Source organism: Nanorana parkeri, unplaced genomic scaffold (genome assembly GCF_000935625.1).
Source record: "Nanorana parkeri isolate BGI_ZX_2015 unplaced genomic scaffold, ASM93562v1 scaffold179, whole genome shotgun sequence".
In the NCBI taxonomy this organism is placed as follows: domain Eukaryota; kingdom Metazoa; phylum Chordata; class Amphibia; order Anura; family Dicroglossidae; genus Nanorana; species Nanorana parkeri.
The window spans coordinates 854,901-877,483 of record NW_017306447.1 but is presented as its reverse complement, the minus strand read 5'-3'; the positions used below and the strand labels follow the sequence as shown (position 1 = coordinate 877,483).

The 22,583-nt window shown below is 41.1% G+C and overlaps 1 protein-coding gene across 1 annotated transcript in view; it reads left to right on the top strand.

The window, feature by feature from the left end:
• CSF1R (colony stimulating factor 1 receptor) overlaps positions 1-22,008 on the top strand; it is a 71,517-nt gene extending 49,509 nt beyond the window's left edge. Inside the window, exons 11-21 of the mRNA XM_018554945.1 lie at positions 1,794-1,920; positions 2,601-2,705; positions 4,639-4,749; positions 10,221-10,374; positions 12,415-12,494; positions 14,592-14,707; positions 15,613-15,735; positions 19,055-19,166; positions 19,980-20,079; positions 20,825-20,930; positions 21,647-22,008. Coding sequence (XP_018410447.1) covers positions 1,794-1,920; positions 2,601-2,705; positions 4,639-4,749; positions 10,221-10,374; positions 12,415-12,494; positions 14,592-14,707; positions 15,613-15,735; positions 19,055-19,166; positions 19,980-20,079; positions 20,825-20,930; positions 21,647-21,754 — 1,242 coding nt within the window. The 3' untranslated portion in view covers positions 21,755-22,008. The remainder of the gene's footprint in view (positions 1-1,793; positions 1,921-2,600; positions 2,706-4,638; positions 4,750-10,220; positions 10,375-12,414; positions 12,495-14,591; positions 14,708-15,612; positions 15,736-19,054; positions 19,167-19,979; positions 20,080-20,824; positions 20,931-21,646) is intronic.
• The last annotated feature ends 575 nt before the right edge of the window (positions 22,009-22,583 follow it).

The window sequence follows — 22,583 nt, the reverse complement described above, 5'->3', positions numbered from 1 at the left end:
CCTGTCATTCACAATGCACGACAGCAGCAAAATGACAGCTCTCCTCCCGAAGGTCAACAAAGGGGCAGAGCAAGTCGTGACATCACAAGACTTGCTCTGCCCATTTGTTTACATCCCCTGACAGCTCTCGGTCCCCTAATGGAATGTAAGCAAATGAGTGGAACAAGTCCCGTGACGTCACAACTTGCTCTGCCCCTTTGTTGACATTTGGGAGCAAAGCTGTCATTTTGCGGCTGGTGTTCATCGCGATCGGTCGTGTAAGCGGGCGGCAGGAGTTTTTTCTTTTATTTGGCAGCCGTCTAGCATAAGTGATTGACGTGGATCTACAACGCTGGACGACGTGATTGATGTGTGAATGTGAATTGTCAAAAAACTATGTTGGTCTTTTTTTACTGTGTGGTGTGTTTATTTACTTATTTTACTATATTTGGTGAACGGGTAGCAACTACTACTTACTCATTCATGCAAGGGGGGTGGCATCTGGATGCCCCCTGTATGAAAGGTGGCACCCAGATTCCTACAAGCCCCCCTGCCTGCAGACTCCTACAATCACTGGGGTGATGCATCCTCATGACCGAATATGAGGAAATTCGTCCAAATTTTAATCCGTAACTAAATGAATCTTACATGTCTAATGATTCTGTCTATTTGTATGTGTATCCTGTTGCTCATGATTAGGATACTGCTCCTGTCCATCTATACTGGCACTGTGCCTGTTTCTTTCTGTGTGTGTGCAGTTGCCCAGCTAAGAAACCCTGCATCTCTTTTGAGGTGTTGTCCTGCCACACAAGTCCATCTAAACCATTAAAGATTTTTATTTTTATTTTAACTCCACTTATTTTATTTAATAATATTTTTTTGTTAACAAACATACAGTAATTATCACCTGGAGGCCAATCCTTCTTTTTCCAAATGAAATGGACAATAACTATTAAATGCCTAATTGCCCTATTAATTGTTATTAAGTATTATTTCCCCACCACCTCAAATGGCTAATTTTCTTGTCTCCTCTATAGATAGCTATTAAAACTCGCAGTTTAACCAGACTGAAGCCAGTGTTATATTAACAATGCAAATACCTTGCAAATCTTGTATCCCTCTATAGTTTGTAATTATATATGTATAAGGGGGCTGCTTTATATGATCCTTCCCATCTCATTCGTGACTGCAAAAAACAATAGGACAATCTGCAATAATGATTGGTAGCTATGGACCACATGATTTAGGACTTGTGTACACAGACCTCAAACCCAGAAGTCAAATGTGCTTTTAATACTTCTAAATTGCATTGGCTTGCTTCTAAGTTGCTTTGATCTGTCTTTGTGTTGCTGAAGGAATTGCTTCGAACCACTTCTTAGTAGCTTCCACCTGGTCCTGAATTGCTTTGACTTGTTTTCCATTCACATATGGGGAAGAAAAGAAGATTGTGGAAATGAGCCCTTAGGCTGCTAACCTTAGGGACGTGTATAGAAGTTTTTTTTTACTAATGACAACATAGAGGTATCCTATTATTGCATTTTATTATTAGGTTTAATTTACTATACAAGAAAATGTTCTTATTTTGTGGTCTAAAAAGATTCTGAACTGAATATATGAAATGCTGTTGAAATCTATTATGATTGTCTCCAGGATCTTTGGTAACCATTGGTTACAGATGGGGAAGAGGGCCTAGCTCCTGACTTTTAAAATGTGAAATTTACATTTAAATAAATGCACTGTTTAGTCTGCTTAGACTACACACCATTACCGTGTTTAATTTCACTCTTTAAACTTTATGTTTCTTCACACAACAGAAACCAAAATTTGAAGTTCGCTGGCAGATAGTTCAAGTGTCTGAAGGCAACCATTATACCTGTATTGACCCAACACAGTTACCATATAACGAGAAGTGGGAGTTCCCAAGAACAAATCTGCAATTTGGTAATTATGATAAGAAAGGAGACTGGTTACAGTATGAATATAATGATTGTGTTATTTTAGTATACCTATAGGCAACATCAGTAAAATGTTATACAGCTTGACTTTATTGAGCCCTATATGTTCTGGGGCCTTATAGCAGTACTCATGGCCACCCTTGCTAGTATATGTAAGAAATTCTGTAAGTAATTCAGTTTTAATGTCTGTATACTTAGAGGCAACACCAATTGCATCTAATACAGGATGACTCTATTAGGCCCCTTCTATTCCAGGGCCATATGGTAATTCCCATGGCTGCTCTTGCTTGTATTTACATAAACAAAAATAAATTCAGCGCTTATATCAATATATCTGAAATAAATGTCAAACAAATTTGATACAGCAAAACACTGTGCCGGAATCAGGTTCAGAATGCTGTGTATGTTTTGTATCTCACAGGTCCCATAGACTTTAGTATCTCATGGTTTACTCTGGGGGAAGTGTTGTTACTGCATGTACCTATTTTCAGCACTATCTAAAACTAAAGCTAAATCAGCACACCTGCACTTTTTTAGCTTAGCAGCACAATGTTCCACTTCCCCAAAATCTTGCTGTACTTGCTTATTTCTTGTGGTTTGTGCAAAAAAAGAGAAGTGTGAAGCCTGCAAAGTAGATGGAGTTTAATATCTGTAAATCTCGCACAGGAAAGACCCTTGGAGCCGGTGCATTTGGGAAAGTCATGGAAGCAACAGCCTTTGGGATGGGGAAAGATGACTCTGCTCTAACAGTAGCTGTAAAAATGTTAAAACGTGAGTATAAAATACCTGGTATGGCTGTGCTAATAATACCCATATCACATACTAGGTTAACAGTAACACTCTGAGTATTTGTTTTCAATGACAACTCATTTTTGTTTATTTTTATGCCACAAATTTCATAGCAAAACACATACAAATGTAAAAATATATTTAAAAAATACAAAAATACAATAATAATAAAAAAATACAATAATAAAAAATAATTGCTGTGTGCAATACACACTAGCAGTGTCCATGTATAATAACCTTAACAATCTGAATAAAAAAAAAAATCATAAAATGAAAACTTGCAAGGGAGAAGACATTGAGGCGTATACTCTTACCTTTCCAAGAGAAAATGTTGAATCAGGCTCTTACCTGTGCTGGCCTGCTGACTCTCTGAATTGTGAAAAAGTTCTAAAGACAAAATAAAAAAGCATTCTAGAACAAACATAATGTAAATAAGCATTAGAATCCCTCTCTATTCTTGATGTTGATCAGTGATTTAGACAGCATTGCAGCCAAAGTATCAGCATGATGGCCAGGAAGCTGACATTCTTAACAGAGAGGTCAGCTATGGCAGCCCCCATGGAATTGTATTCCCCATTGACACCCATCATACCATAACAAAAAACCTAAATAATAAAGTAAAACACAACAATGATTGTGGAAAAACTATAGGTTGCGGCCCCTTTATTGGGTTTTAATCAATTTAACCAATAAATAGACTTTAACCTTTATTACCAAACAAAACCTCTGTTAACCATGAACAGACCAGCATGCTTAGTCACTACGACTCAAGCAGCAATAACCTAAACCAACCAAATTATCGTTCACCGACCACTGTCTACCCACAAAGTGGGCGACATTACCAAAACTGTTAACCATGAACAGACCAGCATGGTTAGTCACTACGACTCAAGCAATAACTTACACCAACCAAATTACCCTTTACCAAACATTGTTCCCCCACATAGTGGGCGACGTTAATCAAACTGTTAACCATTAACAGACCAGCATGCTTAGTCACTACGACTCAAGCAGCAATACGACCGCGACAAGGGGAAGTAGAGCAAAGGGGAGGGTGGGCGGGGAAGCAGGTGAAAAGATCCAAAAGGAATTGTGAAGATAATCCAAAGGTGAGTCCAGCTGGCAGTCCTGAGGTAACTGCTGATACTCTCCAGTGACAGGAGTGAATAAAGAAGTGAAAGGTTACACTGATTGCTCAGCTGTTTTCCCACCAAAGGTCTGTCACCAATCCTGTGCTCAGCTGACTGAAGGTAAATCTTCCTAGCAACAGCATGCAGCTTGTAACCTGAAAGACAAAGCAGAAAGAACCAGCAAAGCAGTCCCAGAGAGACATGTACTTAACAGTTACCCCACACCTCTATTTGAATATAAATAGTTTTAAAAACACATGGGTGATAGGGGCAACAATCCCATGAGGCCACTTTTCTTATTTTGCTTTCGTGGCCTAACATTCTTTTGACATAATCACTTTAAGGAGAACTTCCTGTGGTGTCGGTTAGATAGGATGTAGGGGTAAACCTCTCCAGTATAGACACATGCAATAATTAAACTTAACATAGCATTTTTTTCCCCCCATGATCTGCAAAATTTGAAAAAACAAATTGGTTGAAGCTTGTGATTGCCGTGATGGCGACCCGTGATTGCCGTGATGGCGCCGCGACCCACTGCAGAAGGGCTCGCGACCCACTTTTGGGTCGCGACCCATGAGTTGAGAACCACTGCTCTAATGCATCCATCAATAAGAGTATTCATAAGATAGAGTCTTAAGTAGGTTACTTAAAAAAAAAAAAAACTTGTTGCCACCATTGTGACCAATTCAGTTTTGAGTTACCTGTGCTGTTTTCTTTAAATAATTAATTGAAGTTCAATGTTGAATATATCACAAGTAAATGTTTCCATGTATGATATTTTTTAGCCAGTGCACATTCAGATGAAAAGGAGGCCTTGATGTCCGAGCTGAAAATTCTCAGCCACCTGGGACACCACCAGAACATTGTTAACCTTCTGGGTGCATGTACATCTGGAGGTAAGGTTAAATATAGAAATGTGCTTGTATTTTGTTTTACAATTTATGACCAGGCAATTTGCCAAGGGGCAAGCTTTGTATCTTTAAGATATGTATACCTCTCAAGGTGAGTGGCTCATCAAAGGCTTCACTGCAAAATGTCCAGGTTTTTCTCTATATTTATAACTATTCATCCCAGTAAAAGTGCCCACAGTCATTTCCTTTCTGTGGGTGTCAATGCTATAGAGTGCCTGTGAAATTATCCACAACGTTGTGATTGTTTCCTCCTAGGCACTGCTGTAAAACTTTAGTGGTATGTAGAGACGCAACCTCTTCCCCAGATAGCGGCTGGTCATGCCCACATCAGCGCTGTCCTGGTCAGCCCTATTCCTCTTTCCTTCTCATTGACAGCAGCATTGGTCACACAGGCCATTCTTTGAGCTCCTTGGCCTGCTGAAAGGGATTGTAGGACCTGAGTGCAATGTCACCTGACTGAGCAAAAAGGTGTTGCAAAATGGAATTTGCAACTACAATTATACATTTGTATCACCCAGGCTGAACATCAGCTTTAGGCTATGTTCACACCATGTCCGGACCAGATCTGGAGCAGATCTGCAAACACAGTGCAGTGCGTTTTTGCTGTGTCTTATTTTAGCCTAAATGGGCTTTCAGGAACAGTCCAGTGCGTTCCAGTGTGTTTGCATCTGTTTTTGATACATTTCCATGCATTCCAGTGCGTTCAAGACGAGAGAAAATGAGACCAGCAGTATTTTTTTTGTCTGGACCAGAACGGACTGCTCTAGTGTGAACAGAGCCCAGAAATAACATAGGGATACATTGGGATGTTTTTTTGGTCTGTGAACAAACTGTTCTGGTCTGGACATGGTGTGAACAAGTCCTTAACCCAGTGCTCCTTCGCTCCGTCTTAGCCTCATCTTTAATTCCTGTGGTGTTTGAATTAAAGTCAGAGCTAGATTTCTCCCAGGCTTGCTGTCTCTGAAGCAACACTCGGCTTCTATCAGAAGCCACAACTTATATCATGGCCTTACATGCCCTATACATTGTGACCACTTGCCAAGGGGCAAGCTTTGTATCTTTAAGATATGTATACCTCTCAAGGTGAGTGGCTCATCAAAGGCTTCACTGCAAAATGTCCAGGTTTTTCTCTATATTTATAACTATTCATCCCAGTAAAAGTGCCCACAGTCATTTCCTTTCTGTGGGTGTCAATGCTATAGAGTGCCTGTGAAATTATCCACAACGTTGTGATTGTTTCCTCCTAGGCACTGCTGTAAAACTTTAGTGGTATGTAGAGACGCAACCTCTTCCCCAGATAGCGGCTGGTCATGCCCACATCAGCGCTGTCCTGGTCAGCCCTATTCCTCTTTCCTTCTCATTGACAGCAGCATTGGTCACACAGGCCATTCTTTGAGCTCCTTGGCCTGCTGAAAGGGATTGTAGGACCTGAGTGCAATGTCACCTGACTGAGCAAAAAGGTGTTGCAAAATGGAATTTGCAACTACAATTATACATTTGTATCACCCAGGCTGAACATCAGCTTTAGGCTATGTTCACACCATGTCCGGACCAGATCTGGAGCAGATCTGCAAACACAGTGCAGTGCGTTTTTGCTGTGTCTTATTTTAGCCTAAATGGGCTTTCAGGAACAGTCCAGTGCGTTCCAGTGTGTTTGCATCTGTTTTTGATACATTTCCATGCATTCCAGTGCGTTCAAGACGAGAGAAAATGAGACCAGCAGTATTTTTTTTGTCTGGACCAGAACGGACTGCTCTAGTGTGAACAGAGCCCAGAAATAACATAGGGATACATTGGGATGTTTTTTTGGTCTGTGAACAAACTGTTCTGGTCTGGACATGGTGTGAACAAGTCCTTAACCCAGTGCTCCTTCGCTCCGTCTTAGCCTCATCTTTAATTCCTGTGGTGTTTGAATTAAAGTCAGAGCTAGAGTTCTCCCAGGCTTGCTGTCTCTGAAGCAACACTCGGCTTCTATCAGAAGCCACAACTTATATCATGGCCTTACATGCCCTATACATTGTGACCACGGATCGGGTATGCCAAACTCAGTAAACCAAAATAAACTAATGAATAAACAGACACGCTATACACAAAACTGGAGCAGACAGAATGTGGAGCAGTTGTCCATAATAATCAATCAGCTTCTTTCTTCAGTTTCTTCAGTTAAGCTTTGAAAATGAAATATAGAAGCTGATTAATTGGGCAACTGCTCCAGGTTCTATCTGCTCCAGTTTTGATAAATTCCCTTCATTGTATATTTTGCTCTCATTACTGAAAGCTGAACATCAGGTATGGCTTATGAAGCTAGGCCCAATGTAAGTAGGCATATTTTATACCTGAGCATCCAACGAGGATCCTGTAAAGCATTGTAGTAGTTCCAGTTACGGCCAATCAGGTATGGAATATACATACTTACATTGGGATAGGTTGGACCAGTATAACTATGCAGAAAAAGTTATACCTGGAGTACAGCTTGCAATAGAACTAATCACGTTCCCACTGGGCTCTTTATGTCTAGTTAAAGTATAACTATCCGGTCTGCCTAGAAACCCCTTAAAGCAGTGGTCTCAAAGTACTGGCCCGTGAGCTGGTACTACGTGGGCATGCAAAAAAACTCTCACCGCTAAGGTTAAAAACAGAGGTTTAGATACACGTCTTCTGCAGTAAATGTGAAAGCCGCACAGCCACGCCAAGGCATCTCTATATAGTGCGGTCCTAACTCTAAACTATGACAGTCTCCATCTTGGAGCACATGTGGCAAAAGGCTCTTTTGTCACATGTGCTCCAAGATAGGAGCAGCTACATGGTCTGCATCTCTATCGGATGCAGACCGCAGAGCTTCGGTGCTGCACTTGGAGTGATTGGTAAGGTCTGCAGCAGACCTTACTATTCAATCACCAGCGATCATGCCTCCTCACAGCCTCCTCTGGGGGGGATGTGTGTATTATTTTATTTGTGCAGGGGTAGTATTTTTTATGTGTATGGGGGGAATAGAAGCATATTAGGCTCCATTCACACCTGTATCTTTACCTGCAATTAGTTATTCCTGCATCAGGAATTTGCATTTTCCTGCAGTAGGAATCCCTAATCTGGCATTTACAAGTGGCAGCTATCAGTCATTCAAGTTTATGATCAGGTGACAGCAGCTCCATGTAAACGCCTGCACACCGCATGTAATGATATGTGATATGATTACATTCGTTTAGGAATCAATCACTCTCCCTGGACGCTTGTAATAATATCACATATCATTACATGCGGTGTGCAGGCGTTTACATGCAGTTGCTGTCACCTGATCATTAACTTCAATGGGTGACAGCGGCCGCTTGTTAAAGCCAGATTAGCGATTTCTGCTTCAGGAAACTGCAATTTCCTGAAGCAGGAATCCCTAATCGCACCTAAACCTACAGATATGAATGGGGCCTTATTGTGAGTATATTAGTGTCCATAGTACCAAACCAGATATAGTTACATTTTATTTTAACGTATGAAATTTGGCAAGTGTCGAGTGCCCCCCGAGTGAACTGAATTTGAGACCCCTGCTTTAAAGTATCTAATCCTCCTCTTCTGGGATGTATACTTTTTGGTATATATCTGGTATATATATATATACCAGAATTTTACATTTATGGTCTTCTACAATGTTTACCGCCTGCAGCAAACATCTTTCTTTCTGCTGGAAGTAACAAAAAAACAATGAGGGGAATGTATCAAAATCTGGAGCAGCTGTGCACAGCAACAAATCAGCTTTTCTCTTTCATTTTCAAATCTTACCTGAACAAACTGAAGAGAGAAGCTGATTGGTTGCCATGGGCAACTGCTCCAGATTTTGTCTGCTCCCGTTTTGATAAATTCCCCTCAATGTATGCTGACTTTTATCTCTCCGTCTTCATACCAAGCTTCGGCAACTAGCAGCAAGGAAGATTTTGGCTACAGGCTGTAAAGTCTGCCAAAGGCTATGACCATCAGATTCCAGTACATAAGCATCTGGAAAGGGTGGCATACTTTAGATAAGGGAGCTAAGCTGGCAGGATGATTGTACTTTATTGGAAAGTAAACAGATCCTTGAGGAGCCTCTGACAGGACCTTCTTACTTTTTCGGAAAAGAGAGAGTGAGTTTTGAGGGAGTACTAAAAAGTACTTAGTCAAAAAACATACCATTGCTAACCCCCAGGTACACAGAACATGAAGAATAAAATAATTGGTCAAACACGCAAGTGCATTTTCTAACACTACTTACTGGGCAAGTGACAACACAATCTTCAGTAACTATCCATCTACTAGCTTGGAGAGGGGAGAAAGAAAGCAGGAGTCAGGAGCAGGAAGCAGGGAAATGACTTGCCTTGATGTGCCTGTTTGTGGAGACACACACACACAGGGCTAAGTGACGCGCTGGACCCAGGGCTTAGTGACGCATTGGACTCAGGACTTAGCGACCCGCTGGACTCAGGGCTTAGTGACGCGCTGGAGGCAGGGCTTAGTGATGCGCTGGAGGCAGGGCTTAGTGACACGCTGAACGCAGGGCTTAGTGACACGCAAGGCTTAGTGACACGCTGGACGCAGGACCCACCTGAGACCCCACAGATACCTGAGAGTGACCCTGCAGAGTTTCCTCGCCTGTCACCGTCGGCCGATACTCATGTAAGGGTCCCGGGCGGGGCCCCCCAGGCTGCCCGGGTCCCTTACATGAGTATCGGCCATACCTCCCTGATGGCGGCCCTGCACACAAGGTTTGCTCCAAAGGACCCAGCAAGGGAAAAGAGCCACCCTAAACCAGGATATCAGGACCAGTGCTCAGGAGACCAGATGATGCTGCAGGAAACTGAAAATTTTAAACATCAAGGAACAACATCCATTTTATTCAGCATTTGAAATAATGTAAAAACATGTTGACTTTAATTTTACTTTAAAGGAGAACTATGGGGTTAAGGCTTTTCCCCATAGTTCTCCTTAGGGTAACGGGAGGCCACAAACTAGCATCCTCCCATCACCCTAGGCTCAGTATACCGGAGCAGGAGGATCGTAGCGGGGAGGGGGGAACCCAGCCCCTCCCCCTGTCACGGCATAGAGCCGTGACAGGATCGAGAAGTGAGCGAACGCCTGTATGTGTTTGCTCACTTCCCGATCTACTGAGCCGACCTGTGACAGTCTCATTGTCACAGGTCGGCTAGAACTATGGGGTGAGTGAAAAGCACTCACCTCATAGTTCTCCTTTAAAGCAACAGGTAGTCAGCGGGCCCAAAATCCCTGATTTTGTTACATTTTCCAGATGACCAGTTTTGAATGAATCAATACATATTGCAATTCCCAACTTTTATATGAAGCAGCGTTGCACAACTTCAGATTTATCTTCTTACTTCTATATTTGTCTAACACTGATCTTTTGTATCAGCAAACATGCATTGTCATAACATTTAAAGTGATGCCCATAAGCTAATGTTGTTTCTATGTCCTAGGCCCGATTCTGGTGATCACGGAATACTGCCCACATGGTGACCTGCTTAACTTCTTGAGGAGAAAAACAGAATCAATTAACGATATGTTTACTGCCTATTTGACTGATTCCACCGGCAACTACAAAAACATCTCTGTGGAGCAAAAATATGTGAGGTAATCTTTGAAATGCATGTCTCTGGTTTATACTGATATGTACCATACGTTCCAAGCATCTGAGATGAACATGAGGGACACCTTTTAGCAAGAAGTATGTAGGTAAAAACACATTCCTGCCACACTCCATGGAAAATAAATACACCAAAAATTATTGGTTAACCCACAAGTACATTTTTCACCAATATTTCTCCTTTATACTGACTTTTCAAAATAAAAAAATACGGGAGCAGGGAGAAGAGAAGTGGCTTGCCTTGCCATATCTATGTGTTTGTGGAGACACACACAGCTTATTAGCACAGACAAGGGTCGCTAAATAGGACCCTGCAAGGGAAAGGAGCCACCCTAAAACACAATATATGGACAGTTTTTAGAGCAATTTAGAGGTTGAGTTAAAGGTTTAGTGCAGTATAACAATTTTGATGGCTATATAGTATTTTCTACAGAGGTCTACACATGAAACAAAAGAGGGACAACTGAGGAGGAAATGGAGATTTGGTTCCAAATGAGGGGCAGTCCACAGCAATGATATTGGCATACCTACTAGCATGGAGCAAAGACCAATGATAATTTATAATTATCCCATCTCATAGTTACATAGTTACATAGTTAGTCAGGTTGAAAAAAGACACATGTCCATCGAGTTCAACCTATAGAGATATGAAAAAAAAAAGTCTAAACACAATGCTATGCCCACAATTACCCCCTGTTGATCCAGAGGAAGGCAAAAAAAACCCTTTTAAAGCATGGTTCAATTTCCTCCAACAGGGGAAAAACATTCCTTCCTGATTCCATAAGGCAATCGGATATTCCCTGGATCAACAATCTCTGATGCCTAATATACCTATAAGAACTCAATATCCAGTAATATTCTGTGCATTTAGGAATACATCCAGATTTTTTTTTAAACACTTAACTGAGCTAGCTAGAACTAGCTCCTGGGGGAGTCTATTCCACATTGTCACAGCTCTAACTGTGGAGAATCCTTTCAGTATGCAAAAGTTAAACCTCTTTTCCTCCAGACGCAAAGAGTGCTCCCTTGTCCTTTGCAGTGACCTTAAAGTGAATAATTTGGCACCAAGCTCACTATATGGACCATTTATGTATTTATACATGGTGATCATGTCCCCCCTTAGTCGCCTCTTCTCCAGAGAGAACAAATTCAGGTCAGCTAATCTTTCCTCATAGCTGAGCTCCTCCATGCCTCATATTAGTTTGGTCGCCCTTCACTGCACTTTTTCCAGTTCCACAACATCCTTTTTGTGAACTGGTGCCCAAAACTGAACTGCATATTCCAGGTGAGGTCTTACTAATGCTTTGTACAGGGGCAGGATGATGTCTCTATCTCTGGAGTCTAGACCCCTTTTAATACTTTCTATCAGGGATTTGTGGTCAGGGGAGGCAGGTGAGGTAGAGCCTCACCTAGTAGTAAAAGAAAAAAGGTCTGAGCTTCAAGTCTGAAGCTGACAGCTTTTTCTCTATTCAGATCGGCTTGGTTCAGGTTACACAGTAGGGAAAGCCTCCCCGCTGTGTAACCTGTCATGGATGGAGCGCTGCCTGTTAATTCATTACAGGCAGCGCTGCATTCGGCTTTTCACAGGTAGTTAGGTTACACAGCAGCAAAATGGCAAAGTGCCATTGGTCCAAGCTGTCCAATCAAAAAAACTGAGAAAAAAAACCAGTGAGGACATTGATCTTAATGCCTCACCAGTGACGGACAGGGAGGCTCCTCTCTGTCTCCTCCCTTCCTCCTCCCCACGCTGGGGCAGGGCTTCTGCAGGATAGGGGTGGAGCTTTGGCAGTACGGGAGCGGAGCTTCGGTGGGCTGGGGGATGCCTCGACCAGCACAGGAGGCACGGCACTGCTTTCTATCCTGGTGAAAATGGTCAGCATTATGTCCCTGGACATTCCTGAGTGTACTTCTAAAACAAGATAAGACGAATGCCTCCATAGTAGAGACTGAAATAAGGAAAACACAATGCTTGCTGACATTTTAGTTGTTTTTTGCTTATCTATTTTTTTTTAATTCTTTATTTATAGTGACAGTGGATGTAGAAGTGAGGGCGTGTCTTCTTATGTTGATATGAAACCAGTAACTTCCAGGAAAAAGTCAACAGAAGGTATGTTAGGAATAATAAATAAAGCTTAGATAGTAAAGGAACCATGTAAGGAAATATATCACTCAATTCAGAGGCCGATAAATATTTACTTGTGTCTGCTGGGCTCTCTCAGGAATAAAAGTCCTCCTTTCAGCCCACCCTGGCAGGCATTTTGCCAATTTTAGATGGGGCGTTTGGAAACATGTCATGACAAGGGTAGACAATGAGTTCTCTCATTGCAGACTACCCTTCACCAGCCTTTGCTACAGTCCAAGTTAGCAGCATCCAGATTCCCTCTTGCTATAGCAACCAGGAGCTTGTGTATATATTGTTTATAGGGTGGCACAGTGGTGAAGTGTTTAGCACTTCTGCACTAACTTCTAACACTATCTGCGTGGAGTTTGCATGCTCTCCCTGTGCTTGCCTGGGTTCCCTCCCACATTCCAAAAACATACTGGAAGGTTAATTGTAAGATCTTTGAGGACAGGGACTGATATAAATGTGCACGATGTAAAGCACTGTGAAAATTGTTGGCTCTATATAAATAGCTGAAATAAAATAGAAATATTCCTTCTGCAGAGTGTTTGCTTTTTACTACAAGTGATTTAGGTGGCTATAAAGCCGCTTGATCGCTTCTACTGCCTGCAGAAGGTGCCATTCTCCCCAGCCATGTATCCAGCGCTCCACTGGTCCTTCTGGGCAGGGGCGTCCCGAGGCTGGGTGACACCTGGAACGGTAACTGAGTGTCACCCCGCATGCGCGTGACGTCACCACGCGCGTGTGCGATGACGTCATCGCGCACGCGCGGCAGTATTCTGACACCTGCCGGCGGCCATCTTGGTGATGGACGCTGGCAGACAGAGGAGGGGACAGTCACCCGGCGGGATAAGGTCCCCTCCTCTCTCCTGATACTGTCGGGCGTTCGGTCCATGACCGAGCGCCCGACTTTTCAGAGGGGGGTGACACCAAAATGACTGAGTCATTTTGGTGTCACCCCTCCAATGGTGGCACCCCCCACACCCCCCTTGTGACACCACTGCTTCTGGGTACTGATTGTTCCTACAGGGTCATATATTGTGTTTTTCTGCACTAAAATTAACTTTAATGTTTTGTTTTTTTTACTGAAAACATAGGTTTAGCTAATATTATGTGACATAGAAAATGTCAACTACCACCATTTTATTCTATGTTGTCTGGAACAGCTGTGCATAGCAACCAATTAGGTTCTATATTCAGCTTGTTCAGTTAAGTTTTGAAAATGAAAGATAGAAGCTGATTGGATATCATGCACAGCTGCTCCAGAATCTGTCTGCTCCAGGTTTAATAAAGCCCTCCCCTTTAATGTGTTGGGGTTTTAAAGGGTACATTTTAACATGTGTGCACAAAAAAAGGCTCTGGAAGCAAAAAGGATTAAAGGACCTTGACACCAGTATTGCCTGTGATTTACCGGCAACTGATCCTTTTCCCATTATTGACTTACCATGCCTTGTTTCTGTGTGAAGACAGCCATCTTGGTAGATAATCAGGACTTCTCTTCCTATGTGAGAGCTGCAGTAGAGGTTCAGATAGCAGATATCCAAACAATGAATAAAGCAGAAGTAGAGAGATCCATGCACTGCAGATCCTCAGGTACAGCTTTCTCTCCAGTCAGCGGCACAGTAGTGGCATTACCAAATTTCATGAGACTAGCAGTCATAGGCAGCCGTGCCTGAAATCTCAAGCTGCAGATATATAGCTTTGAGCCTAAAAGCACAGGAATTTTACTACTATTTTTCATGAGGAACTCACAGAAAAATATAAATTTTAAGGTACTTTTTAGTCACAATTACTTTTCTTGATGTTCCCTATAACATAGCAAATCATCACTTTTTAAATTCAGGTCTGGGTTAACTACTTATTACAGATTAAACTGTATTAATGCATCCATATTAGCAGCCAGCTATACGTCACCATGTTAAAATGGCCAATACCACGATGTAGCAACCAATTAGTAATTATGTTTAAGCTGATACCTGATCACTGTGGAATTCATCATATCACTGCTAATGCCGAAGAAATAGCTCCTGTACATGTTGGAGCCTTCTTGCACTGTGGCTATAATATACCTTTATATTTTAGGAAATTCTTTGATGGAAGAAGATGACACGGATGATCATTTGCCTTTGGATCTTTATGATCTTCTGAACTTTTCACTTCAGGTTGCCCAGGGAATGTCATTTTTGGCCTCTAAGAATGTAAGTCACCATGTCTAGCACCAACACAAGATGCATAGAAAAAGGCAAAAGCCCCATGTTGTTACTTTTTTGTTTTCTATGCATTCAAATTAGGGGTGTGGTGTCTATCCCTACTGGTTCAACTATTATATAATACAGTGAGTAAAGGATAATACAGTGGAGCTATTAATAGTATTTATTGGTAAATATTTTAAAGGTTCAGTATAACTAAGCAACCATAAACAAAGGTAGCATTACAGGATGGGGAAGTTATACGCAGTAGCCTTCCTGTTGAGTAATACCATTGTGTGACCAGCCTAGTCCAAAATGGCAAATTACACAACAAAATTGTCTGCACTTAGCTACTCTGAACATACTTATACACTGTGATATAGCTTATGCTCAAGGCGTTGACAAATGTATGATATAACTAAACCAGTAATCTGGAAAATGAGCATATGATGGAAAAATGCACAAGTATAGTGAACACTGCATGTAAGTATGATAAGCAGAACTAAAGATATAGGCAGCTGAATTTGTAGATCCTGACTGAAGATCTTGACTTATCCTTGATCCCACCATTTCTTGAACCCTGAGATTCTCTAATGGTGTTACAATATGATGATCTTTCTATGGAACCAACAGATACGTTTACGGGTCAGGGGGAGTGGGCTCAAGCCCAACTTACACAGGAAAAGTAAGGATTTGGTTTTGACTTAAATAACCTATTTCTCTGGGTTTTGATAATTTTGACATGCCGACTTCCCGTAAGGTAACGTCTGCTCATGCATTTTTTCAGAATAAGTTCAAATGGCATCGGCTAGGTTCGTGACCGGTTTACTCAAATTATATTTTAAGACATTATTTTACATAAAGGCAACTGTTGACATTCTATCTCTGCTAATGACCAATTCCTTGTATTACAGTGCATTCACAGAGATGTCGCTGCCAGAAACGTGTTGGTAACTCAGGGTCGTGTTGCCAAGATCTGTGACTTTGGACTTGCCAGGGACATTGAGAACGACAGCAACTATGTTGTGAAAGGAAATGTATGCACAATATTTTTCTAGATGAATAAATATATGTTTAGATAAAAGCTTTTAACCTATATTTTTCCTGTACTCTTTCCATAGTTCTTACAGTTCTTAGTTATCAAATAACCTGCAACCCTAATGAGATCATGGTCTACAGTGAAACCTAACTTGTGTTTATCAGCATGGTGCAGAAAGTTGATAAAAATGTATTGCCTTTGGTTACTGGACTATTTTTCCTTATTCAATGTTATTATAAAATGTACATCAGCATTTTCAAAAGCAAGAAGACTAAATAGCACTGTATTGTGCAAATATTGACTTCTTGTCAAAAGTCAGCAGCAAGACCCTCATCTCCATCTCTAACCACTTCCCTCGGCCAGGTGAAATAATGAGTAACCTAAGAAATCAGTATAGTTAAGCTGCTTGCATGCTGCCCAGATTAACCCCTCAGCAGCATCCGAGTGCAATGTACATTCCAAATTTTGGTGGCACAGAAGTCTAATATATTACTGAGCTAAGTGGTCGAAAAGGGTTTCTTTAACTAATTTTCAACCTCAAACTGGAATTGAGAGGAATTAGGCTAGGCAGGTCAGCTAACTTCCAAAATGATCCTTGTTAAGTCATTTTACTACCAATCTATATCATGAATTAGAAGTATTTTCTGTTTCAATTATTTTTTAAGAGGTAAAAACTTCCAAAAATAATATATGTAATTGCATTACAGTTGTAAAAGCCACGTTGTCATGTTTAATCATAAATGTAAATGGGAAATGGAATTATTAGCATCAATTTGTAGCATTTTATGATGTTAATGTCACTAATAACTCCCCACCCAGTGTACCCTCTCCACACTCTGCATGGCATTGCTAGTTAATAGTCCTCACTGTGGCTGCATAATGCATAAAGTGCCACTAAAATCAGGAGTTAAATCTTAAAAATGCATTCAAGTACCATATTAACATAAATGTACCTTATTTGTGTATCACTCAGCTGTAGATCCTTCAATCATCTCTGAATTCATGCTGTCACTGCCCTTCCTTCTTGAGGGTGGCTACTTTTGTTTCCCATGGTCCCAGTGTGTGTTGTAAAGTAGTCACCCCTCCAAGCTTGCTCCCCTGATGGACCACGATCTCATGTTTACTAATTAGTATTGTTGGTAGTCCTTCACACGAGCAAGCTTGGAGTGGTGGCTACTTTACAACAGAGTTTGTTTCGCTGTTTTAGTAGTATATATTTATTGCTCTCAGTGCTTCTAGTCATCCTGGTCAGCACTTATGTTAACGTTGTATGGCAAAAGAAGTCTTCCATAGGCTGTACAAATCCCACTATCAATAGCACTACGCCCTAATAATGTACTAATTATGGAGAAAGCTCTGCTTTACTGTCCTTCATTTAGGTGAACTTTATGATAAGACAGGAGGGATGTTACCAAGAGGCTCCATCAAAATTTTGCTATGGGTCCCATGATCTGTTGTTACACACCCTGGGACCCCCTTATTTCATTCCAAATGCAAAAGACCCACCAAGCTCTTGCACATATGGGATTTAGCAGTGTGTTACAATAAGCAGTTTTAAAGCAATTGCAAAACTTTTCTATAAGCTTTGAACAGTTTTACTTAAGCCTTTAAAGAACCTTTCAAGCACAGCTTGGAGATGATAACCATAAATTAAACCACAAACAGTTAGCAGGCTTCCCACCAGTAGTGTTAAGGCTTGCAAATGCTTTGTAATAGCCTCTTTTACATACTGTGTTCTTGCAAGCTGAAGTAAATCTCTACAAGGCGTAAGGCTAGTTCTATATGACCACTTGCTGCAGAAGCAGAGCCTCCAGAGCCTGGGCTTGGACCATGCTCTGCTCACATTTCATAAGCTCTTCAAACCTGAAATAATGTTAAAATGGACCACTGTGTCCTAATGGATAAACCGACATGGAGCTTGGTCAATGCTGAAGTGCTAAGCCCTTTGACTGAGTGAACGCAGTTGGAAACAGTACTATATCTAAAACACATTTTTAGCAGTCTGTGGAGACAGAGCCAATGGTGCACAAGCTGGTCTTAAATGACCCTGGTCACTGAGAATATCACAAGATTCCTGTGCATACAGATGTAAAATCAAACAAAATATAACCACCTCTGTCCTTTTAATAACAACATTCCAATTTAGAAACAGAAACTCATGCTAGTATTCTGCTGATATAGTGCTGACAAAGTTGGAAACACTTATTATTTACATCAATAAGCATAAAGCTGGATCTGCTCTTTCACTTTATAAGCCTGTTAGCCGCTCTGTGGTAAAAACTGCAAAATATGCACATCACAGCTATGGCCAAACATTCCAAAACTGACATGTGTTCCATATGTAAACCCTTACAAAAAGAGACAGCCATCTGGGTATGATCACTGCCACATGGCACAGTGACCCTACTAGTTATTGGTGAACTGACAAGGTGCGTTTTCTGATACAGTAGTCAGTAAATAACTGAATTTTCGGGGACAGACCCAGAAACATATCTGGAAATCATCTTCCTTTCTAAAAATGTCTTCTTCTATATTATAGAATTCTCATATCATCATTAAAGGACAACTATTTTGTTTATTTAAAAAATACCATTACCTACCTTTCCTAGGTGTACTTAATTAGTCTATGCTAAACCCCTCACCCACTCTTATCCTAGCAGGAAAGCTATGGCATGTTCTAGTGCTTAAAGCTTCCCCAACTGCATAGTAAGCCCTTCTAGACCTGTGCATGGCGTATTCCAGGCATGATCTTAACAACTAACTTTACCTCTAAAATAAGCCATTAACACTCCCCCCAAAACTAACACTAACACCATACCTAAACCTGCTAACCCCTAAACCTATCACTAACCTTATCTATCCCTTAGAATAAGCCCCAACCCTAACGAATCCCTCATTCCATATTCTTATCTATTGTGCCAGGGGTGTTGCTACGCCCTGGCAACCAGGGCACATGCCCTGGGTCTTCTTCGGAGTGCCTCAGGTCTTTGGAGTAATTGCTACTATCTTTGCTAAACATCGGTCCATGGAATGGATGCACTCTTGCATTCAGTATCTCAGTTTGCATGCATGAAGATACTGTATTAAACATCACTGGCAATATTTGGGTATTGAATGTTGCAATGGCTGTAATTGCCATAATGGCATACATTGTCCGATGTCTAGGGCCACAGGGACCCAGATGAAACTCACACAAGCATGGGGAAGAGTATACAAACTCTATACATACAGAATTCCTAGTAAAAACTGAATAGTAGATCCCATTGCTGAAAGGCAAAAAAAAAATCTAACCATGGGTTTATTTTTTTCATTTTAAGGCTCGTTTGCCAGTGAAGTGGATGGCCCCAGAGAGCATCTTTGATTGCATCTATACAGTGCAAAGTGATGTCTGGTCGTATGGAATCTTTCTGTGGGAAATGTTCTCTCTTGGTAAGCACTAAATGATAATGACGATGACATTTATTACACCAATACAATCAATACCCTATATTGTATTGCATACTGCATATGGGATTTAATTAAGTTGCAGCTTTCTGAGGTGCTCCAGTGGTGCAGAAATAGGTAGTTATAAAATCTGTAACTGTAACCTGGACTAGTGAAATTGGAGAGATAACCACTGGCACTCCACTGCTAAAGGCATGATGTGAACATTCAGTGGTGTCATGAAACTGTATGCGATGGCTAGCAAATGTGTTCCCCATCAAAAGAAAGCAGAGCCAGAGTGGAAGCTGATCAATGACCGGGTGGACGGGGATGTGTGAGAGAGCAAGAGATCAGGTAATGTGCATAGCATAAGGGGACCAATGTGTAGCGCCATATGCAGGGACAAAATTGTGGAAAGAAACTAGGGTAGAAAGTATGAACACGGGCAGACAGGACAAACGGGAAGAGCTATCCGAGATGCATTGTGGCTAGTGGGAGGTAGAGCTGCCGCAGCATTTAGTATGTATAGGGGGGGGGGGGGGTCAGAAAACATAAAGCAGACATTGAAGACAGACCACAGGGAGAACCTGCTCCCGTCAGGCTGTGAACTGTGAAAGAAGCTAGTGGGGACACTGGCAAATAGTGCAATACAGAGGTATGAAGAGCGATTCCGGTGAGTGAATAAAAATGTGAGGTTGGGATATGGACGCTGGTGAGAGAAAGTAGCTTTGCTAGAAATGTGGGCACTGTTGAGCCACCAAAACTCCAGCAGACTAGACTTTTTTTTAATGCAAAATTTGCTTTTCTTTTCTTTTACAGGCAGAAGCCCTTATCCTGGTGTTATTGTAAACAGGAAGTTTTACAAGATGATAAAAGAAGGCTACAAAATGGATTGCCCGGATTATGCTCCATTGGACATGTAAGTAAGGCAGAAGACCTGGAAACCTTATCTTGCACATTGCTTTATAGTAGCTGATGTTTTCATATGGATAACTGGCCAACTTCCAGCCTACTCAGATCTGCTTTACTATTCTATAAAATTGAATTTTACTGAACCAAACACTAATTGCCATGCAATGGTGAGCAGTAACTACAGCTTAAATATTGCTTAGTTTAACAGCATTTAAAGAGTACCTGTTCTATAGATGCTGTGCCCAAACTAGGCAAGTAGAGGGCGAATGACTAGTCACCAGTATTGCCGGTGACCTTCCTGTATCTTGTTGTCCCCATATATGACTTACCTTGTCTTGTTCCACACCTTCTGTGTGTGGAACAAGAGCAGCACTTTCTTCATGTCAGAGCTTCCACCCATCCTGATGACCGGTGGGGGAAACTGCAAGAAACAGCAGGAGAGGGAGAGGACGTTTAAAATAAATGAAGCAGCAGCAGGGAGATCCTTGCACCTAATACAGCGAGAAAGTAAACATTGGGCAGCACATTAGTGACCTAAATGATCTTGCACTGCTATATCTGACTGCTATACAGCTATAAAGCTTCACGCACAGACGTATTTCAAGACCAAAGATAAATCTTTTAAGGTACTGCTTTGGCACAATTAAAATTTCTAGGCGTTCCCTGTAACATATCAGATCTTTACTTTTTGAGTTCAGATCCACTTTAATACTTCCTAATGCTATACCGGGTATTTAATTTTTGTATTATAGATATCGCCTCATGAAGTCATGCTGGGATCTGGAACCTACTAATCGGCCAACTTTTAGCCAGATAACCGATCTTGTCAACAAGCAAATGAGTCTTAACAAAGATCAGGTAAGTGTCCGCAGTTAATTGTGTTATCAGAGGGGCAACACCACTTATCAGATGTCAGTGACTAGAAATTTGTTGCGGAGTAGTAATTACTTGGGTAGAAAGAAAAAGGTATCGGAGAAGTGAGTTTATCAGGTAATGTTAAAACCGTTTAAAGATGGAAGTCAGTCCAATAGATTAAAGAAAAGAATTCCAATTGGAGAGCGTTTCACCAAGATAAATGTTGTAGCCTTTGCATGGGATGAATTTGTGAACCATGTAACAGGTTGCTAAGAACGGCTACAGGCCCTCCCTGTGCCCAAGGTGGAGTTACCACTGCATTGTGTTATGGAATTGAAGCCACAAACTGATATGGACTTTACTATGGAATAAGTATGAAGTTCCTTATAGTTACAGCAGGCAGGCTGGGACAGATACATCTATAACCATGCTTTTTGGTTGTTTTTTAACTGGAGATAAGTGCATCCAACCTAGTTGCTCAACTGGTGAGCAGATACTGATTACATGTTTTGACATTTGTGTCCCAAAAACATTCAGATGGTAGAACATATGTAGCAAATGTGTCCTTTCTACTGACAGTCTATGCAATACTAGAATGGGTTGAAGTTTACATATGACTTTATTTCATACAGTGTAATTTTTACAGCATGTTAGAGTACTATCATTTATGCTCTCATCTATTCTACATAAGCGTTATGTTGTATTTTTCATCACTTAAGGAGTATGCAAACATCATTAGTGGCCAGCAAGATGAAGACTGCATGGTTTCAAAGTGTATGGATACCCAAGAGCCTCTTATTAAAGGGAACAATTACCAGTTCTGCTGATCCTGATACAGCCACAAAGGACTAAAGGGAGAATCTGGCAAGCCTACAGAAGGTGGAATGTGATGTACAGTACATTCCACATATTAAGTTTGGACAAGGGCATTTTATACTGTATTAAGCTAATGACACCCACTCTCTCTACATGAAGCTCAGAGGGGTGTGGACAAATGTAGCATTAATGTCACAGCACTGGAAACGCTATGCAATTACTCTGCTAGATCAATTAACATTGCAAGATACACTGACAATCATACTGATCTTGCCCTAAAAATGCTGAACATATTTGAAACTATCCTAATGTAGTTAAACGCTTGCAATTCTTTATGTTAATGTGCCATGGTACAGTTGCTCCAGCTGAAATTTCAGGCTGGCAATGGGAGAGCTTTGACTGGTTGTTGAAATCAGAAAGAACGGTCAGAGTAAGTGTGAAAATTGGAAAATATTTTTGTAACTGAAGCACTCATATTTGAAAGCTTCAAGCAGTGGGTGCGGGTGAGGATGGAGACAGAATACAAGAGTTCTGGTAGAGTTTAAGCGCATTTCATAAGCCATTTTGAGATATAATGGAGAAATAATTGTGGTCTTACAAAACCAAGTCTCACTTTTTGCAGTAAAGCAATTGTAAAGAATGCAGAACGCTGACAATATGAAGAAATGGCTGTCTGAAAGGAAAACAGCAGGCAAAACAAAACGCAATAGTAAACCTGCACGATTAAAGGTTTCTAAGCCTGTTTTTTGTTTCTGGAGCACTGTTTAAAAGAAGCAAAAAATACTTTTTATGTACCGCAAAGCTTAACATTTTAAAACCACTAAAATATAATTTCCTGTC